This window comes from Manacus vitellinus, unplaced genomic scaffold (assembly GCF_001715985.3).
Source record: "Manacus vitellinus isolate BGI_N305 unplaced genomic scaffold, ASM171598v3 scaffold_90_pilon, whole genome shotgun sequence".
NCBI lineage: Eukaryota > Metazoa > Chordata > Aves > Passeriformes > Pipridae > Manacus > Manacus vitellinus.
Genome location: NW_021940867.1, coordinates 1,140,952 through 1,158,243, shown reverse-complemented (window position 1 = coordinate 1,158,243; position 17,292 = coordinate 1,140,952). Strand labels below are relative to the sequence as shown.

Genomic DNA, 17,292 nt, shown 5'->3' with positions numbered 1-17,292 from the left:
AACCGTGAGTCAGCTCTCAAGTAGTTGGTAGTACTTGTAATGTCCCAGAGCTTTACTTCTAATACAAACTGACAGTTCCTACTAAAATAAAACCTATTGGTGCCTTTGTGTTGCAGATATTGCTTAGGAGATTTCTCCCTGTTCACCTCTAGGTTTAGGGTCACATTTCAGCTGCCCCTGGATTTGCAGCAGGAATAAGGCATGGTGAAAAGTGCATCTGCTCTGTGGGTTGTTAGCAATGCTGCTTTTACTGTGTCAGAAGTTCCTCTAGGCAGGAGGAAGCTCTAATGTGAGGTAGCTTTAGGGGTAGTTGTTTCTTCCTGATTTTCCCTCAATAATGTTGAGGAAAACATCTCCTCTGATGTTGCCTCTGTTTTGTGACAAGGCAACCTGTTTAAATTTCCTTCATCTTCAAATTTTCCTTTAAAATGGGAAATGGTTTCAGGTGCAGTATCTTTTCCCAGATTGCTCTTGGAAGTATAATCATCTCACTACGTTAAAAATATGCAACCCCCAGTGTTGCCCTGCTCATTTATATGCATGAAGTGGGAAAACAGGGAAAGACTAAACTGGACTGATGATCAAGGCACAAAAATAAGCTATTTTTCTCCTAGTAACCTTCAGTTACCATCTGAAATTATCACTGTACTGGGCAAAAATTGTCCTGCTGCTACTAATAGTAGCATTTTTCTAGGGGTTTAAAAATGTGGTGGAATTACATCATCTGTAGTATTTTAATGAGTGTTAATGATAATTTTCTTGATTATTGACTTGTGTATGGTGAATTCTTTAAAAAATCTTGCTATACCATGGTAGCCTGTTCTGCAGGATGACCAAGCTAATGTTGTGTTCCTCAGCTGTCTCCAGTCTATTCCGAAAGGATGTGTGGCCTGTGTGGGAATTACAATGGAAACCAAGGGGATGATTTTCTTACACCTTCTGGCATGGTGGAATCTCTTCTGGAAGATTTTGGAAACTCCTGGAAGCTCAATTCAGACTGCCAAGACTTGTTAAAACAAGACAGTGACCCGTGCAACCTCAATCCTCGTTTAGGTACTGAAATCCATCCAAAATGAAAATGTGTTCCAAACTGTGATCTTTAATTTTACATAAAAAAACCCTCTAAAAGTAAAATAAAGAACAAGAGAAGAAGCTACAATAACAATTGAAAATAAATAAAAGAAAATAAAGAGAAAGAGAAGAAGCTAATAGTGCTTATATTACCAGCAGGGAGGCTGTAATATATGTTTAAAAAAACCTTGCAAACAACAACAAAAACAACCCCCAGAGGCTCAGATCAATGCAGGAAAATGTAATATTTTGTGAAAATTGAAAACAAAAGTCAGTATTGTGGAATCATGCTGCTGATCAGTTAGGACCACAGCTGGAGTTAGACCATCACAGTCACAGCACACCTCTTGCAAGTGTGAGCAATACCATCTTTATCCTCTGGATGGAGAAAACACCTTTTCTTGGTCCCTCTGTGCTTAGAGCTTAAACACTTTTCTCAATTCCTTGTCTCCCTCATTTTACTGCATCCCAAAAGATACCCTTCCTTCTTCCCTCCACACTGCTTGGCTCTCCTGGCTGGACAATGGGGATAAATTCTCAGAGCAATTTTCTTGTCCCAAGTGCTCCAGCAACCTCTGATTCCTGGGAGAAGCAAGCACAGAAAAAAATTTCTTGCTGTAGGGCAAAGCAGGCACTGGTGATTTGTAAGTGTAGTGCAGCCTAGAGGGTTTAATTTTGCAAATATAAAAAGCAACAGAAAGCACAGGCCCTGTAAAAGGAAGTACAGCACCAGAAACAGCGGTAACAGAATATAAAAGCATTGCTTTTCCTTGATTTGTTTTACTAGTGAGACATTATTCTTTCAGTAGAGCTCATGACATATGAGCTATGATGTTATCTGTGCCTGCTTGATCCTGTTTTATTCTTCTGTGCTTTTCTTGCAAGCCACTGATCGATTCAGTGCAAACATGTAATTTTTCTCTTTGTAGCCAAATATGCTGAGGACTCCTGCTCAATTCTGATGTCTCCTGCATTTGAAACCTGTCACCACGAAGTCAGTCCCACTCCCTACGTGAAGAACTGCCGCTTTGACGTTTGCTCCTGCTCCAGTGGCAAGGATTGCCTGTGCTCTGCTGTTGCTAATTATGCAGCAGCCTGTGCCAGGAAGGGCATCCTGGTCCAGTGGAGAGAACCTGACTTCTGCCGTAAGTGAAATGCTGCCGCACCCACTTATGTTCCTTGTCTTGAAGGAATTTTTCTGGCAATGTTGGATGAAAAATCTAGAATGAGATGATTCCTGCAAGGTGCTAAATATGGCATGATGAGAGAGTCTGCCTTTCCTCTACACTAGCAAGGATGCAAAAGCTCTTCCCAGGTACTGCTCTGCACTGGGGGAGAGAAGCACTCAGCTGCCATACCTTTGCACAACTTTTAACTGGATTTCCATTTTCAGCTGTATTTAAGCTTTAGGTATTCACCTGGAAACTTTCTGACTATCCCAGGGTAGGAATCTCCAAGTGATTTGCAGTAATCCATGCATTGCCTACTTTTCAGGCCCATGCTTCCCATGTCCTGACCTCATCAGTGACTCCTGATGTAGCTAAATGTGAGGGGTTGGAGAAAGCACAAAGGCAGGTACTTGGTCGAGACAAACTTATATCAGAAGGGAATTTTGGCAGTCTTGTGCTACCACCCTTCTCATAGCAGGGCTAACTTACTGTAGGTTGCCTGAGATCATATCCAGATAAGTTTTGAGTATCTCCAAGGATGGAGATCCCACAGGCTCTCTGACATGTCTCTTATCCAGTGCAAGATTAGCAGCCAAATGGCTAAGAGGCTGGAGCAGAAGAATCCAACACCTTTTGTTTCTTTTCTTTCTCTGTTAGGTCAATGTGGGAGGGAAAAATCCATTGCAATGCAATTTTGATTGAGCATGGACACTCTCTTCCCCATAAATATTTGTGAAGTGGATGTTTTTCCATTTTCCTGAGCAGCTTTGTTATTAAGGAAAGAAGACAATTGAAAATTTTGGGGAAAAGTATGTGTGCTTGGCAGCTCTCCAGATCTGTTCTGCTGCTTCTTTCCAAACAGAGGGTGGGAAGAACATTTATAAACTGAGTGTGTAGAAATTGGAAAAGAGTGAAAAAGAGGGGTCATTGGCCTTCCACCTGGTAGGGTCTGTGCAAGTAAAGTCAGTAACCACAGCTCCTGGAGGCTGGAGAATATTTACTGCGAATGAGAGCAAACCAGTTTGTGTTTAAGTGCTGCATGGTTTCATAATATTTTACCTAATTTATGTAAATGTTCAGATAGTGGAAGAGTAATTGAATAAAAATCCTTTTAAAACTCTGCAGGTCTGGAGGCTGAAACAAATGGTACAGTGATAATGCACCATTGTTCTTTCTGTAATTGAGCAAGTCAATTTTCACAATTAAACTTTAATAGTGCAGAGCTGCTCCTTCCTATCTGTGCATTGCATTCTGAACTTTGTGCTCTCACACTGTGATGATTTCCCTGATTGCAGATCCATCAGCCCCCATTAAATGATTCTGATGCCCAAGACATCTCCTGTCACATGAAGGAGAGCAATCCCTCTTTTAATGGTCTCAAGATGAGAATGTGCAGCTTGTGTAATTTGTGCTGATGGCCCATTGCACTGAATGTGTGCTCCACTCCTGCCTTGGTCCACAGAGATTTGGTTTCTTGGGAAATGACTTGACAGAACGAGTTTGCTTGATTTGAAGTGGAGGAGTGTCAGGGAGGAAAGTCATTACCGCAGCACAGCAGTTCTGCTGTGTGTCAGGCTAACAACTCCCATGTCTTTATTATTTTAGCTGCTGTTTGATTATTTAAGGCCTGACTCACACTCCTGCAGCCCACCATGATTAAGCACCAGAGCCAGTGCCCGTCGGGAAAGGCCCTGGGGGTGCTGGTGACAGCAGCTGGACATGAGCCCAGGTGTGCCCAGGGGGGCAAGAGGCCAATGGCACCTGGCTTGGATCAGCAATAGTGTGGCAGCAGGACCAGGGCAGGGATTGTCCCCCTGTGCTGGGCACTGGTGAGGCCACACCTCAAATCCTGTGTCCAGTTCTGGGCCCCTCACTGCAGGAAGGACATTGAGGTGTCCAGAGAAGGGTAACAGAGCTGGGGAAGGGTCTGGAGAATAAGCCCTATGAGTAGGGGCTCAGGAAGCTGGGGGGCCTCAGCCTGGAGAACAGGAGGCTCTGGTGGGACCTTATTGCTCTCCACAACTCCCTGACAGAAGGTTGTAGCCAGGTGGGAGTTGGTCTCTTCTCCCATGTAACAAGTGACAAAACAAGAGAAAATAGCCTCAAGTTGCACCGGGGGAGGTTTAGATTTGATATTAGGGAGAATTTCTTCACATACAGGGTTGTCAAGCATTGGAATGGGCTGCCCAGGATGGTGATTTTTGGAGGTATTTAAAAACTGTGTGGATGTGGCACTTAGGAACATGGTTTAGTGTTGGAGTTGATAATGTTACTTTAATGGTTGAATTTAATGATCTTTAGGGTCTTTTCCAATATAAATGATTCTATGATTCTCTGTAGCATATGTGTCTACATGTATGCACGTATTGTTCTTTGGCAAAGGGGATTCAGTCAACAGGTCCCTTGATCTTTGGTTTTTAGGACCCACTGTTAAGCCCACTATTTTCCTTGAGGTGGTAGAGCTGGGACAGTCCTTGTCTTTGTCTGGCTTCTGTAAGAGGATCTGTATAGGATAAATCCAAGAGTGGTGGAGTGGGGAATTAAGGGCAGGCTCTGAGCAGAGTTTGGGGGTGGCTACATCACATGATGAGCCTCAGCATGGAGGGAGGAGCTGTGTTAAATCTAGTCCTGACAGGGTGCACCTTCACCCAGAGCCTCTGAGCCGGGGGTGATAACGTTTTCACCTTGTGTTACCCAAGAAACTGGTTGGGGTTTATGCCTCTTTCACTCCACCCACAAAAGCTGCATAAGCTGTCTGATGCATACACATTTTTCCAATGTGTTCCCACTGTTTCTCATGTTATTCCTGGGATAGGCTGTGCTTCAGAGCACAGTGTTGAGTTGTTTAGTTTTCATAACAGGCATCCACAAAGACTGAATGTACCTTGCCTTTTCCTCTCATTTTCCTGGCAGTAATTGGATGGAGGTTTTTTTTTAGTGGCAGTGTATTACACAGTGTACAAGTCCCCTCCCAGGTCAGTTGTCTCACCTTTTTGCTGTTAAAAACAGATGTTGCTGGGAGATGATGGAGCAGTGGAGTGGGACACGGACTGTGAGCATGGCATTGGGTTGCATAGCTGGAAAAAGAGGGAATGTTTCAAAAATCCTAGTAGGTGCATGGGCAAGTAAATCATAAAATCATAGAATGGTTTGGGTTGGAAGGGGCCTTAAGGGTCACCTAGGTCCAACCCTTCTGCAGTAGGCAGGGACACCTCCCACTATCCCAGAGCCCCATCCAACCTGTCCATGGACACTTCCAGGGATGGGGCAGCCCCAGCTTCTCTGGGTAACCTGTGCCAGGGCCTCACCATCCTCACAGTAAAGAATTTCTTCCTAATATCTAATATAAACCTGCCCTCTTTCAGTTTGAAGCCATTCACCCAAATGAGTTACAAATTTGAGCTAAGAAAGGGATCCACTGTAAAGTAGTCACTGTGGACAGGGAGTGTCACCACTGACTAGAAAATAGGGCAGGATTTTGGGCTCAGTTATCCTGTCTAGTAAACTGATGTACCTGCCTGAAATCTGTCAAAGCAGTTCCTTGTTTCTAGAGGTTCATGTGTAGCAAATAATAGTTTTGGCTGAGGCCTCATGGTTGTTCCTGCTTGGACACGCCTTTAGTGATGAAAGTTATTTTTAAAATGGTCCTCAGCCCTGGGCTGTGCCTGTTCAGTATTTGATTTACTGCAAAGATTGTGTTTATGTAAATTAGAAGCACGGTTCTGTGAGCTTCTGCCAAAGACTCCTGTTACTATGAGTGAACCTTTCATCTACTTGGTTTTGAGTTAGGAAGCATTTACTCTGCCTACTGTGTGGATGAGCACACATAAATTTCTTGGGCTGTGTTTTGAAAGATGTATTCAATAGTTTGGGCACAAGTCGCAAACTTGGGAGATCTTTGCTCTGGAGGAGGCTTCAAGCCACCTTAGATTCCTCTGGGCTGGATCCTTAAGGTAGAGGATTGTGTTCCTGTCTATGGGAATGCAGGAGCCTCAACAGAAGTTGGGGAGATGTTGGTGCCACCATGTCTGTCTTCAGTAGGCAGAAGTAATTCTTCATTTCAGAAGAATTTTGTGAGACATTTGTTGGCATGAAGTCCTTGCTTTGTTAGCCCAGCTGACACCTGGGAGAGGCTGCAGGCCTGTAGCCTTGTTATTGTTTTCCTGCCACTGCCATTACAGTTCCCAGAAGAGAGGGTAGGGATTATCACATCATTCTGCAGGTATAAGGAGAGGAAGAGCTTTCTATGTAACCCTTTGATCTTGGTTTTAGCAAGGTACGAATGTGCCAACTTTTATTTGCAGCTGCTTCACCCGCTCTGCTGAACATCCTTCTTTATCATCTTATAAATCTGACTGTTTGCTGTGGAAGGTTGCTATAAACAATAGATTTTGTAAATCCTGGTTATCAGGAGGCCTGTTAAATTAAAGCCCTTAATAATACTAATCTGTTTTCTTCTCCTCTGCAATGTGTTGTCGTAGCTGCCACCTAGTGTTGATGCTGATGTGTGCTGATGTGATTTTGAGGTGAAAGCCTCAAAATCAGCACTCTGGAAGTGAAAGTTATACAAACAAAGAAGCCAAAGTGGCTCCAAAGTCCATAATTGGTCTCCATAAAGATGAGTTCATAATCAAAAATCGTTAGTACCCAGGGTTTGGCTCCATGATTGCTAAATTACTTCATTATTTGCACCTGTTTCCATGGAAATCACTAGGTGCTTCTGGGATGTGAGGCTGTAAAGTATTGCAGCACCTGCTTATCAAGGTAGAAAAGTACTTTTATGCTTATTTTGACCAAATTGTCCCTAACCATGTTGGAAAGGAAGAAGGGTGTGAATGTGTACATGACACTTGTAATGCTCCTAACATGTAGAATCGTAGAATGGTCTGGGTTGGAAGGGACCTCATCTTCTTCCAACCCCCTGCCATGGGTAGGGACACCTCCCACTATGCCAGGTTGCTCAGAGCCCCATCCAACCTGGCCTTCAACACTTCCAGGGATGGGGCAGCCACAACCTCTCTGGGCAACCTGTGCCAGGGCCTCACTAGCTTCTTAGTAAAGATTTTTTTCCTAATATCTGATCTGAACCACTCTCTGTCAGTTTGAAACCATTCCTGCTTGCCCTGTCACTCCATGCCCTTGGAATAGTCTCTCTTCATCTTCGGGTACCAGAAGGCTTCTATCCAAATAATAACAGGAGTTGGACAAAGCTCATGTTGAAGGATGAAATTTTGTGGATGGGTTTCCATTGCAGGAGTTGAAGTCCAGTCCTGACACTTATTGGGGACTGCATGTAGTAAGGTTTTGTTTGTGCCTACACAAGCAGTGCCCTCGGCTGCACTGGTGCTGCAGAGTTAGGGAGAGACAGCGCAATACAGGCCTCTACTGATGATAATAAATAAAGACCTTTCAATCCCACTTCCCAGACTGGTGTAGGCAGCTTTTCCTTTGGTTGGCTTCGGATCAAATGCCAGTCTCCCTCATGTGCATGTCTTCCCACAGCAATGGCCTGTCCTGAAGGGCAGGTGTACCAGCAGTGCGGGACGCCGTGCAACCAGACCTGCCGCTCCCTGTCCTACCCGGATGAGGACTGTGAGGAGCTCTGTGTGGAAGGCTGCTACTGTCCCCCTGGGCACTACCTGGATGAGCATGAGCAGTGTGTGCCAAAGTCTCACTGCTCTTGTTACTATGACGGGGAGATCTTCCAGCCAGAGGATGTTTTTTCGGATCATTACACCATGTGGTAAGTGCGCCGTTCGTAACTCATCCCTCAACACTCTGACTCAAATTTTTGGATGGCTGGAGTGGTTAACAGGGTCAGTTCCCGTGCCTCCAAAACACCAAGTGGTGAGTTTTGCTATTGCATCTCTATCCACGTAATTTCAAATGCCACCTTAGCCAGAAAACAGTCTTTAGCCCTGTTCTATGAACAGTTCCTACCAGTTTGAAATGGAGTTTAATTACTGACAATACCTACTCTGTAGGCTTTTAAAATGTCACTTTAATGTACTGTGATACATTTCTTAAACATTAAAACCTAATTACCTCTATCAGAGATACAAATATTAAAGAGCATTTCTAATTGTTGAGTAGCAGCACACTGAGAGCAGGAGTGTAATTGCTGGGCAGCTCCTGGCAAGCCCAGTTTTGGGAGCAGTATCTTCTCCTTTTCCCCTTTACCACAAAAATCCTGAGTTTCATGCTCTAGATTGTCCCTTACCTCTCTCCACAGCAAAACTGCCTATTACCTTGCCCAGCTTTATCCCTGTGCAGATGCACTGGGTTCAGCAGGGCAGGGCTAGCAGACAGCAGGGTTACTATGTTAGTATATCACATCAACTCTAAAGAAAGCCTCTAAGGTTGGCAGGCATAGTGGATGGAGAGAACAAATCAGCCCCAATGAGAGGTGTAATTTTAGTACTGACAAGTTTCCTGTTGTCTGAAAACCACAATGTGAGTGAAAGCTAAATGTCGTTGGATTAACTATAAGCTCTATTTGTTTGTTTTGATTTTTTTTAAGCTATTGTGAAAATGGCTTCATGCACTGCAGTACAAACAGAGCTCCTGGTGCCTTCCTGCCTGATGTTTTTGCTGATGAGAGGCCATCTGCCAGAAGTTAGTATGTCTTAAAAAATAATTATTTCCTGTTTTGTTTTTTTTCTTATTCAATTTCTTGATAATGTAGATTAGGGAAGAAGTACCGGAGGTTGCAATGGCTGGTGAGCTTGTGAGTATTTTTCTAGTTTTTTTTTTTTTGGTTATAGGGTAGAAACAAAATGTTTACCTGAGAGGATGCAGAACTCATTGAGTCTCACCTTTCAAAATCATAATTAGCTACTGCAATCTCTCTTGAACCAAAGAGGTTAAAGGGTCTCTTGTCAGTGATCTGAGGCCCCCAGATTTGAGGATCACGTGCCATCAGTGACTAACCAGCTTATACCTCCTGCTTCTGACTGGCAGGTTGCAAACTCTTCTTCCTGGTGCCAATGAAGCTTTCTGTGGCCTGAAGGTCAGACTGCTGCCAGGCTCCCACTGTGCCTTCCAGCCATAAAACCTCCTGGAGACTGACAGCTGCCTCACAGGGCTAGGCACTGCAGTGGAGACAGAACAGCAGTGCCATGGGATTTTTGGGGGATTCCTGCTGATATATGGATAGAATTTAGGGGGTTGTGATCAGAGAGGGGGTTTGAGGCTGGAGGCATCTCAGAGGGGACAGGGCTAGTGGGGATTTGGAGAGGCTTGGGAATATCTGGGAGCTGGACTTTGACGATCCTTGCGGGTCTCTTCCAACTCAGGATATTCTAGGATTCTATGATCCCTTCGTGAACCCCAGGGGTAGTGTCAAACATGGTGTCTTCCATGGCACACTGCCAAATGCACGGTGCTTGGAGAAGGTTTTTGGTTGGTATTTGCCGGTGCCTTAGAGACAAAGGGTTATTGTTGGTCTTTGCATCTTCTGGTAAACTACCAGGCATCCTTGTTGCCAAAGCTCCTAGTGGAAAACACTGTAAATCCGACTGTAGGTACAGGGTAGTGACCTGCTTAATGTTTCTTGGTAGACCACCAGGTTGGCTCACCTGTTCTTCAGGTGAAACCTTCGAGGTGTATCTCTAACCAATGTTGTTATCAGGGTGCTAAGACTTACCAAAACCTCAGAGAGGCATGTTGCTAATAGTGCTTGAAATAATGACCTGGAGTTTCCTGGGACATTCTGACCTTCTGACAGAATCTGGAAGTTTCAAAGAGCTTGTGTTTAAGTTAAGGGTGTTGTTATTTACAGTCACTAAAGTTGTTATACTCCGTGTGGGAAGTGGTTCTAAATACAATCATATGTGATGCTGTTGCTTCTTGGAATATCAGTTTTCCACTGACATGGTTAATGTTTGGAATTACACTGTTATGTTTAGTGCAGCTTTTTTTGCTTCAGTATTAGAATACCTGCTTTTATGGCAGCCTAACTGAGCTCACTTCATGGAAAGTAGGGACTGTTTTCTTTACAATTTCATGGCATAGTGGTGTAGTGTCTATATTCTAAAAATTAGTTTTCTATTAGAAACGTTGATCCATCTTCTAGAAAAAATACTGTGCTAGCAATACTTGAGTTCTAATTGCAATTTTTGTAAAATTATTCTTTAAAGTAAAAAGGAGCCTGTTGTGCAGACCCCCCATGGAAACGATTTTGTGTCCTGCAAACAACCCAAGAGCAGAAGGATTGGAGTGTGCCAAGACTTGCCAGAACTATGACTTGGAGTGCATCAGCCACGGCTGCATATCTGGATGTGCCTGTCCAAAAGGGATGGTAAGCAGGCTTAACTGCACAGAGAAGCAGATTCTCTTTGCTTTCTTGCCTTCCTTCTTTTCTACCAGCAGTCTTCTTGCACCTTGGAAATAGGTGGTTGTGAGGTATTGACTGTCAAATTGTGGCTGATTTAAAGAATGTGTATTCGTATATCTGCACAGAAGATGAACTTTAGTTTGTAATAATAATTAATAATCAAAATGCCAGAACTCACTTTTAAGACCAGTTTATGTCTTTCTTCAACTCTGCTACTAAACACCTCCTCAGTCTTTCTGAACTTCCCTAGTCAGAGCTAGAAGTACACAGACACCTGCATCCCAAATACTGACCCCACATCCAGGTTAATTAGAGGGATGGAGCACCTCTCTTATGAGGAAAGGCTGAGAGAATTGGGATTGTTCAGCCTGGAAAAGAGAAGGCTTTGGGATGACCTAATTGTGGCCTTCCAGTACCTGAAGGGAGCCCACAAGAAAGGTGGAGAGAAACTATTTCCAAGGGTCTGGAGTGACAGGACAAGGGGGAATGGCTTCAAACTGACAGAGAGTGGTTCAGATTGGATATTAGGAAGAAATTCTTCCCTGTGAGGATGGTGAGGCCCTGGCACAGGTTGCCCAGAGAAACTGTGGCTGCCCCATCCCTGGAAGTGTTGAAGGCCAGATTGGATGGGGCTCTGAGCAACCTGGTCTAGTGGAAGGTGTCCCTGCCCTTGTCAAGTCTCCATCTCTACTGCTCCCTTCCTGTGTGTTGTGCCAAACTGAGACTTCCCCACGTGAAGGAATGTGGGACACAGAACTTGCTAAGATGATGCCACAAGGTGTCCTGGAGTTGCAGGTGGTGTGCTGAGCATGCTTTTTTCACTGCTAAGATGCTTTCTGGAGTTCAGGTTTATGTCCCACTGCAACCCTCAAATTTAATCAATAGTTTAGTAATTTTTTAAATAGAGTAAATAGGATTTTACTCGGTCAGTGACTGTGAACTCAGTGTCAATTTAGAGCCCTGATAAAAAGTAGACAGAATAGCAGTTCTCTGTCTCTGGATGAGAGCACTTCTCTTGATGCTGTTCTCTGAGCAGTAGAAACAAGCATCAGTTCAGTGCTGAGCAAGACATCTGGGCAGGTGAAAAGTCACGCCCAGGATCTCAGAGGGGACTGGGGTTTAGCCCAGGATAGAGGTGGAGCACATAGTACACTCTTTATGAAGTTCAGTAAATGGCAATTTTGAGTTCCATGTCCAGGGAAAGTGATGGAGTCTAAGAAGCTTTTGATGTTCAATGCATGAAATGCAGATGAACATACCTAGCAAATGTTGGAAAAAGAATTGAGGTTGTGTCTTTATTTTGTTTGAGATGGGTTTTGATAGCTGTGGTGCTTGGAGGCATTGCTGGTACAGTTTTCAGACTGAGAGGGGCACATAATAAAGCCTGATGTTCTCAAATGTTGCATCCCAGGAAGTCTAGACATGAAAAATATTATTTTTAGGTTTTTTTTATCCTTTATACCTGCTCAAGGTTCAGGCTCATGAATATGAATTGGACATTGAGTGTTAGCAAATGAAATGTGGCTTATTACTTTTAGGGTTTAGATGTATGTTTATGCTTAGGCTTCAGCTTTAATGAATTTACTTCACTACTTTAAATTTCATTTTAAAAAGCAATTAACTTCACTTGGAACTATGTCTTTTTGTAAAGGTATGTTGTTTTTTCCTCTTCTGTATCAACACAGGTGTTTTCTGCCCCCAGATTCCTTCCATTATCTTTCTAGAAAAACAGCCCTCCCCTAAATTCTCATAATACAGTAATTTCTAGCATTAATATTAACGTATTTCTTGAACACTGCTACCATATTTTGCTGATATATACACATTTATATCAATAGATGCTTCTCCAGAATAAAATGCCAGCTGTAGGCAAAAGCTCAGGCTTGTGAAATGTCTTGGAGGTACAAAGTAAAAAGTACAGAACAGAATTTGAAAGCATCCATAAATTTTCACAATTTAAAAAAAAAAAAGTGTTGCTTCTTTTCACATTTCAGTTTTCAAATGTATGTCTGTTTAGAGAAGAATATTCCTAAATAGTAGTGGGAGAACTAAACTTAGAAAAGCTTGTGGACTTGTAAAGTTCCTAAATTGCCAGGGTGAACAGTTTTCTCTCTGTATGTGACAGTCAGACCTCTTTGATTTCGTGAAGGGGCTTGAGATTTTATTTCAGTTCCAGGATATGGTAATATCTTTGGACACAGTTGTGGAAAACAAATTATGATAACGACTCAACAGGAAAAAGAAAACTCCCCAAAAGCAGCTTCCTGGTAATTAACCTTCATGTTTAGCACAGAATTGTGTATTCCTTTTCAGTAAGTTGGAACAAACAATTCCTTCATAAAATTCTTGCCACGGGAGCAGTCTTTGGCCTTTTGGAATTGGAAGCTCCAGTTGACTTTGCAGTGGTGTGGAACAAACCCCTGAATTCAAGATGGTTTGACAGGTTTTGGATAGAAGGATCGGGCTCAGTATTTTTTTATTTTTAAAGAACTAGTAAAATAAGTTCTTTGTCCACTAGATGCCAGTATGGTTCAATCTTCCACTAAGCTCGGCCTGGAATTACTTGTTCTCCTTGGCTTCCCATCTGGCAGGGAATAGAATTTAGAAGATACACCAAAGTCATGCTGGGAAAAGCTGGTGCAGAGACAATCCCATGCAAAGATGGGATCAACCCCAGTGCCTTTGCCGTGTGGGTCCCCTTTTCCATGTGTTACTCCTGGCTCCACAGGACCTGCCAGCTGGTTGTCAAAGAGCAGTTTCCTCCTCACCAATAGGATGAGGTTTGGGGGAGAATTCTTTCTTGTTTCTGTGTTCTTCAGTGAGCCTTTGTGCTCCCAGAATTACCAGACAACGTGAGAAGGATCTGGGGTGGTGACCAACTGCTCCTTTCCATCCTACCTCTTCCTAACTTAGGCTGGGCACAATGAGACAAAGCTCTGCAAAGTCACAAAGTCTGTGTTTTCCAGACTTGTGCCAACAGAAGGGAGCAATAAGGGGAGTGGAAAAAGAAATGAATATTTCTTTTACTGGTTGGTCTCCCTTGTTGGTGTTCTGTAATCCTGATTAATTTACAAGCACTCACAGAGGTGAGCTGCTGTTTGCAGGAAGGTCTGTGGGAATTATTGATTACTGAATATTTGTTCCCATAAATATTTGCATGTTCTGGAAGAAACTGTGCCTTTTTACTAAAGACTTTTTTTGTGGTACTGTAGCATATGAAAATTATCAATGATCATGGATAACTTGTTAGCAAAATAATTAGTCTTCTTGCTTGCCTAAAATGGTTCATAAGTAGTGGATTCACCCTTCCCTGGAAGTGTCCAGTGCCAGTTTGGATGGGGCTCTGAGCAACCTGATCTAGTGGCAGGTGTCCCTGCCCATGGCAGGGGGTTGGAACAAGATGATCTTTAAGGTCCCTTCCAACTCAAACCATTCCATGATTCTATGATTCCATCAGGAAACACAGTCAGATATGTAGTTTACATAAACAGCTCTCCAGTACAATTTGCAAGTGTATGTGGCAGTTAATATGTAATTAAGTTATCCCTACATGTGTAAAGAGATATTTACAGGTCAGTTAGTTATCAGTCTTAAACAGAGGAATCCGTAGTCTAAAATCTGTGTGGACAAATACCCTGCCAATTTTCAATTACATATCTGAAAAATAACGAAAAAGAAATAAATCAATGATTGCTCATGAACATGATGCTCCAGCTGGCTTGGTTTCAATTGGAAAATTTGCTGGGGTGAGAAATTGCCAACCAATTGATTATTTCCCCAGAAAATGCAGACAAAACCTAATTTCTTTCAACTGAAAAATAAGTTTTCCAGCTCATCTTGACTTAGTATTTTACATTGTTTTGATTTCTAGCAAATAAAAATGTTCAGTATGTCACAAAAAGTAGTTTTTCTTTTTCTGTCTTTGATCATCTGGAGGGTGGGAAATTCTCCATACTTGTCACCCTTTTGCAGAGCAGAAAAGATAAATCATAACATATGTGCAGAAGTGTGGGGAAAAATATGCTTTCTCAGATTAGTTTACTGAACTCCAGGTTTTTCCCATTGGAAAATATTAATAAATATACAAATGGAGTGTTAACCACCTTTCTGGGGAAAAAGAGGAGCAGAACAATCAGAAAGCACAAAATCCAGACGCTCCAAAACTAGAAAATTAGTTTCTTTCAATTTCCAACGACTGAAGAAAAACTAAGGTTTTAAAGTGAAATGAAACATTTTGTTACATTCTGACTGCTGAAATAAAACTAATTCTAGAACTTTATATCAGTAGAAAAATGAAAAAAAATATAAACCCTAAACATATGAATCAGGAAAGTTTGGAAGGTTGTTTTTTTTTTTCCTTCCAAACTGTTTTCAACTAAAATTTACCTGAGTGTTATTTTGATTTTTCCACGTAGCTAACTCTGTTGTTTTTTTTAGTTGTTTTTTTTCAGTGGAGGTTTATCCTGTGTTATGTCTTCATGAGGAGGTGGGTACATAAACATAAGAAGTGTGCAGCTAACATAAGAAAGAAAAGTCAAGTGTTAACCAGCACATTTTCATGCTCTCTCCTAACATGTTTTTGACTTGTCTTTGTCTACACAGAAATGGTCACAGGCTGTTTTAGTTAAAACAATACATTTATGGGAGAAATTCTTTACTGTGGGAGGTGAGGCTCTGGCACTTTACTGTGGGAGGTGAGGCTCTGGCACAGGTTGCCCAGAGAAGCTGTGGCTGCCCCATCCCTGGAAGTGTCCATGGACAGGTTGAATGGGGCTCTGAGCAACCTGGGATAGTGGAAGGTGTCCCTACCCATGGCAGAGGATGTTCTTTAAGGTCCCTTCCAACCCAGGCCAGTCTATTATTCTAAAGCCTATTAACTATTGGCTTCTAATATGACCCACTTCCTTTGCTTAATCCTGTACTCCTTCATACCTTTGGCTGACTTTCTGCTGAAGCCCTGCAGGTGTGTCAGGAGGAACAGAGTGAATATCTGAGCTTCCCTTGACACAGAGATACTCATCGAATTGTGTTGACCAGGAGAGATCAAAGTTTAGGCTTATTGAGATGGAGTTTAGAATCAGAGGATCTCCTGAGTTTGAAGGGATCTACAAGGATTATCGAGTCTGGCTCCTGGCTCTGCACGGGACAACCCCAAGAATCCACCCGGTGCCTGAGAGTGTTGTCCAAACACTCCTTGAGCTCTGTCAGCCTTGGTGCTGTGACCACTGCCCTGGGGAGCCTGGTCAGTGCCCAACCACTGGGGGGAAGAACCTTTTCCCAACATACAACCTAAAACTGCCTTGTCACATCTCCAGCCATTCCCTCGAGTCCTGTGCCTGGTCACAAAGAGATCAGTTTCTGCCCCTCTGCTTCCCCTTGTGAGGAAGCTGCAGGTGCTGTGAGGTCTCTCCTCAGTCTCCTCTTCTCCAGCTGAACAGACCGAGTGCCCTCAACCACTTCTGGTGTGGCTTCCCCTGCAAATCCTTCACCATCTTCATGTCCTTCCTTTGGACACTCTGACAGCTTTAGATCCTTCTCATATTGTGGTGCCCTAAACTGCCCCCATACTTGAGGTGAGGCCACACCAGTGCAGTGTGGGATAATCACCCCCTGTAAGTTCAGGTGAGAAGAATCTTAAAGCTTCTGAAATCTGTAATGTTGTCCTTTCCTTTGCAAGACTTTGTCGTTTAGCAATTAATAAGGCAGAGCAAGGAAATGATGGACATTTCTGCCTTCTCCCTCAGTAGTGGGGGAATCAGCTAGTCAACCACTTGTAATCCCATGGATGTAAAGCATCTTTGTCAGGGTGTTCATTGGTGCAAACAGGAGCTGTTCTCATTACAGACCTGTCTTTTTTTGAGGTTATCTCCCCAGAGCTCATGCCTCCTATCATCTCAAGCACTCAGGATTGCTAAATCTCCATACTGACTGCTATCTACTGTTATACTGAGGGACCTCTACCAGGCAGAAAGGGACCTGGGAGTTAGGATTGACAGGAAGCTGAACATGAGCCAGAGTGTGCCCAGGTGACCAAGAAGGCCAATGGCATCCTGGCCTGGATCAGGAACAGTGTGGCCAACAGGTCCAGGGAAGTGATTCTTCCCCTGGACTCAGCACTGGTGAGGCCGCAGCTGGAGTGCTGTGTCCAGTTCTGGGCCCCTCAGTTCAGGAAGGACATGGAGGGACTGGAGCAGGTCCAGAGGAGGGCAACGAGGCTGGGGAATGGACTCGAGCAGAAGAGGAGGCTCAGGGGAGACCTCAACACTCTCTACAACTCCCTGACAGGAGGTTGTAGCCAGGTGGGGGTTGGTCTCTTCTCTCAGGCAGCTATCAGCAAAAGGGCATGGTCTTAAGCTGTGCCAGGGCAGGTTTAGGCTGGATATTAGGAAGAAATTCTGCCCAGGGAAGTGGTGGATTCTCCATCCCTGGCGGTTTTTAAGATGAGACTGGATGTGGCATCAGTGCCATGGTCTGGTAACCACAGTGGTAGTGTGGATCAAGGGTTGCACCTGATGATCTCTGAGGTCCCTTCCAACCCAGCTGATTCTATGACTTCCCCAGAAAACTCAGCTGTTTTTGGATAGTGCTACTGGTCTTGTAGAACCAGATAGTGCTTGTAATGCTGCATGGCTCTGGGCTGCCAGATGTAGACCAGCTTTTGGATGTGGTGTCAGTATAACCAGTAGATTGTGTGTGTTACTGTTAACAAAATCATAA

At 43.5% G+C, this 17,292-nt stretch overlaps 1 protein-coding gene across 1 annotated transcript in view; it reads left to right on the top strand.

Annotated features, from left to right (window-relative positions):
- The window catches only part of VWF (von Willebrand factor), a 132,511-nt gene that overhangs the window by 34,291 nt on the left and 80,928 nt on the right, over window positions 1-17,292 (top strand). Inside the window, exons 14-18 of the mRNA XM_018086235.3 lie at window positions 858-1,053; window positions 2,001-2,216; window positions 7,743-7,983; window positions 8,761-8,855; window positions 10,379-10,539. Of these exons, the coding sequence (XP_017941724.3) occupies window positions 858-1,053; window positions 2,001-2,216; window positions 7,743-7,983; window positions 8,761-8,855; window positions 10,379-10,539 (909 nt within the window). The remainder of the gene's footprint in view (window positions 1-857; window positions 1,054-2,000; window positions 2,217-7,742; window positions 7,984-8,760; window positions 8,856-10,378; window positions 10,540-17,292) is intronic.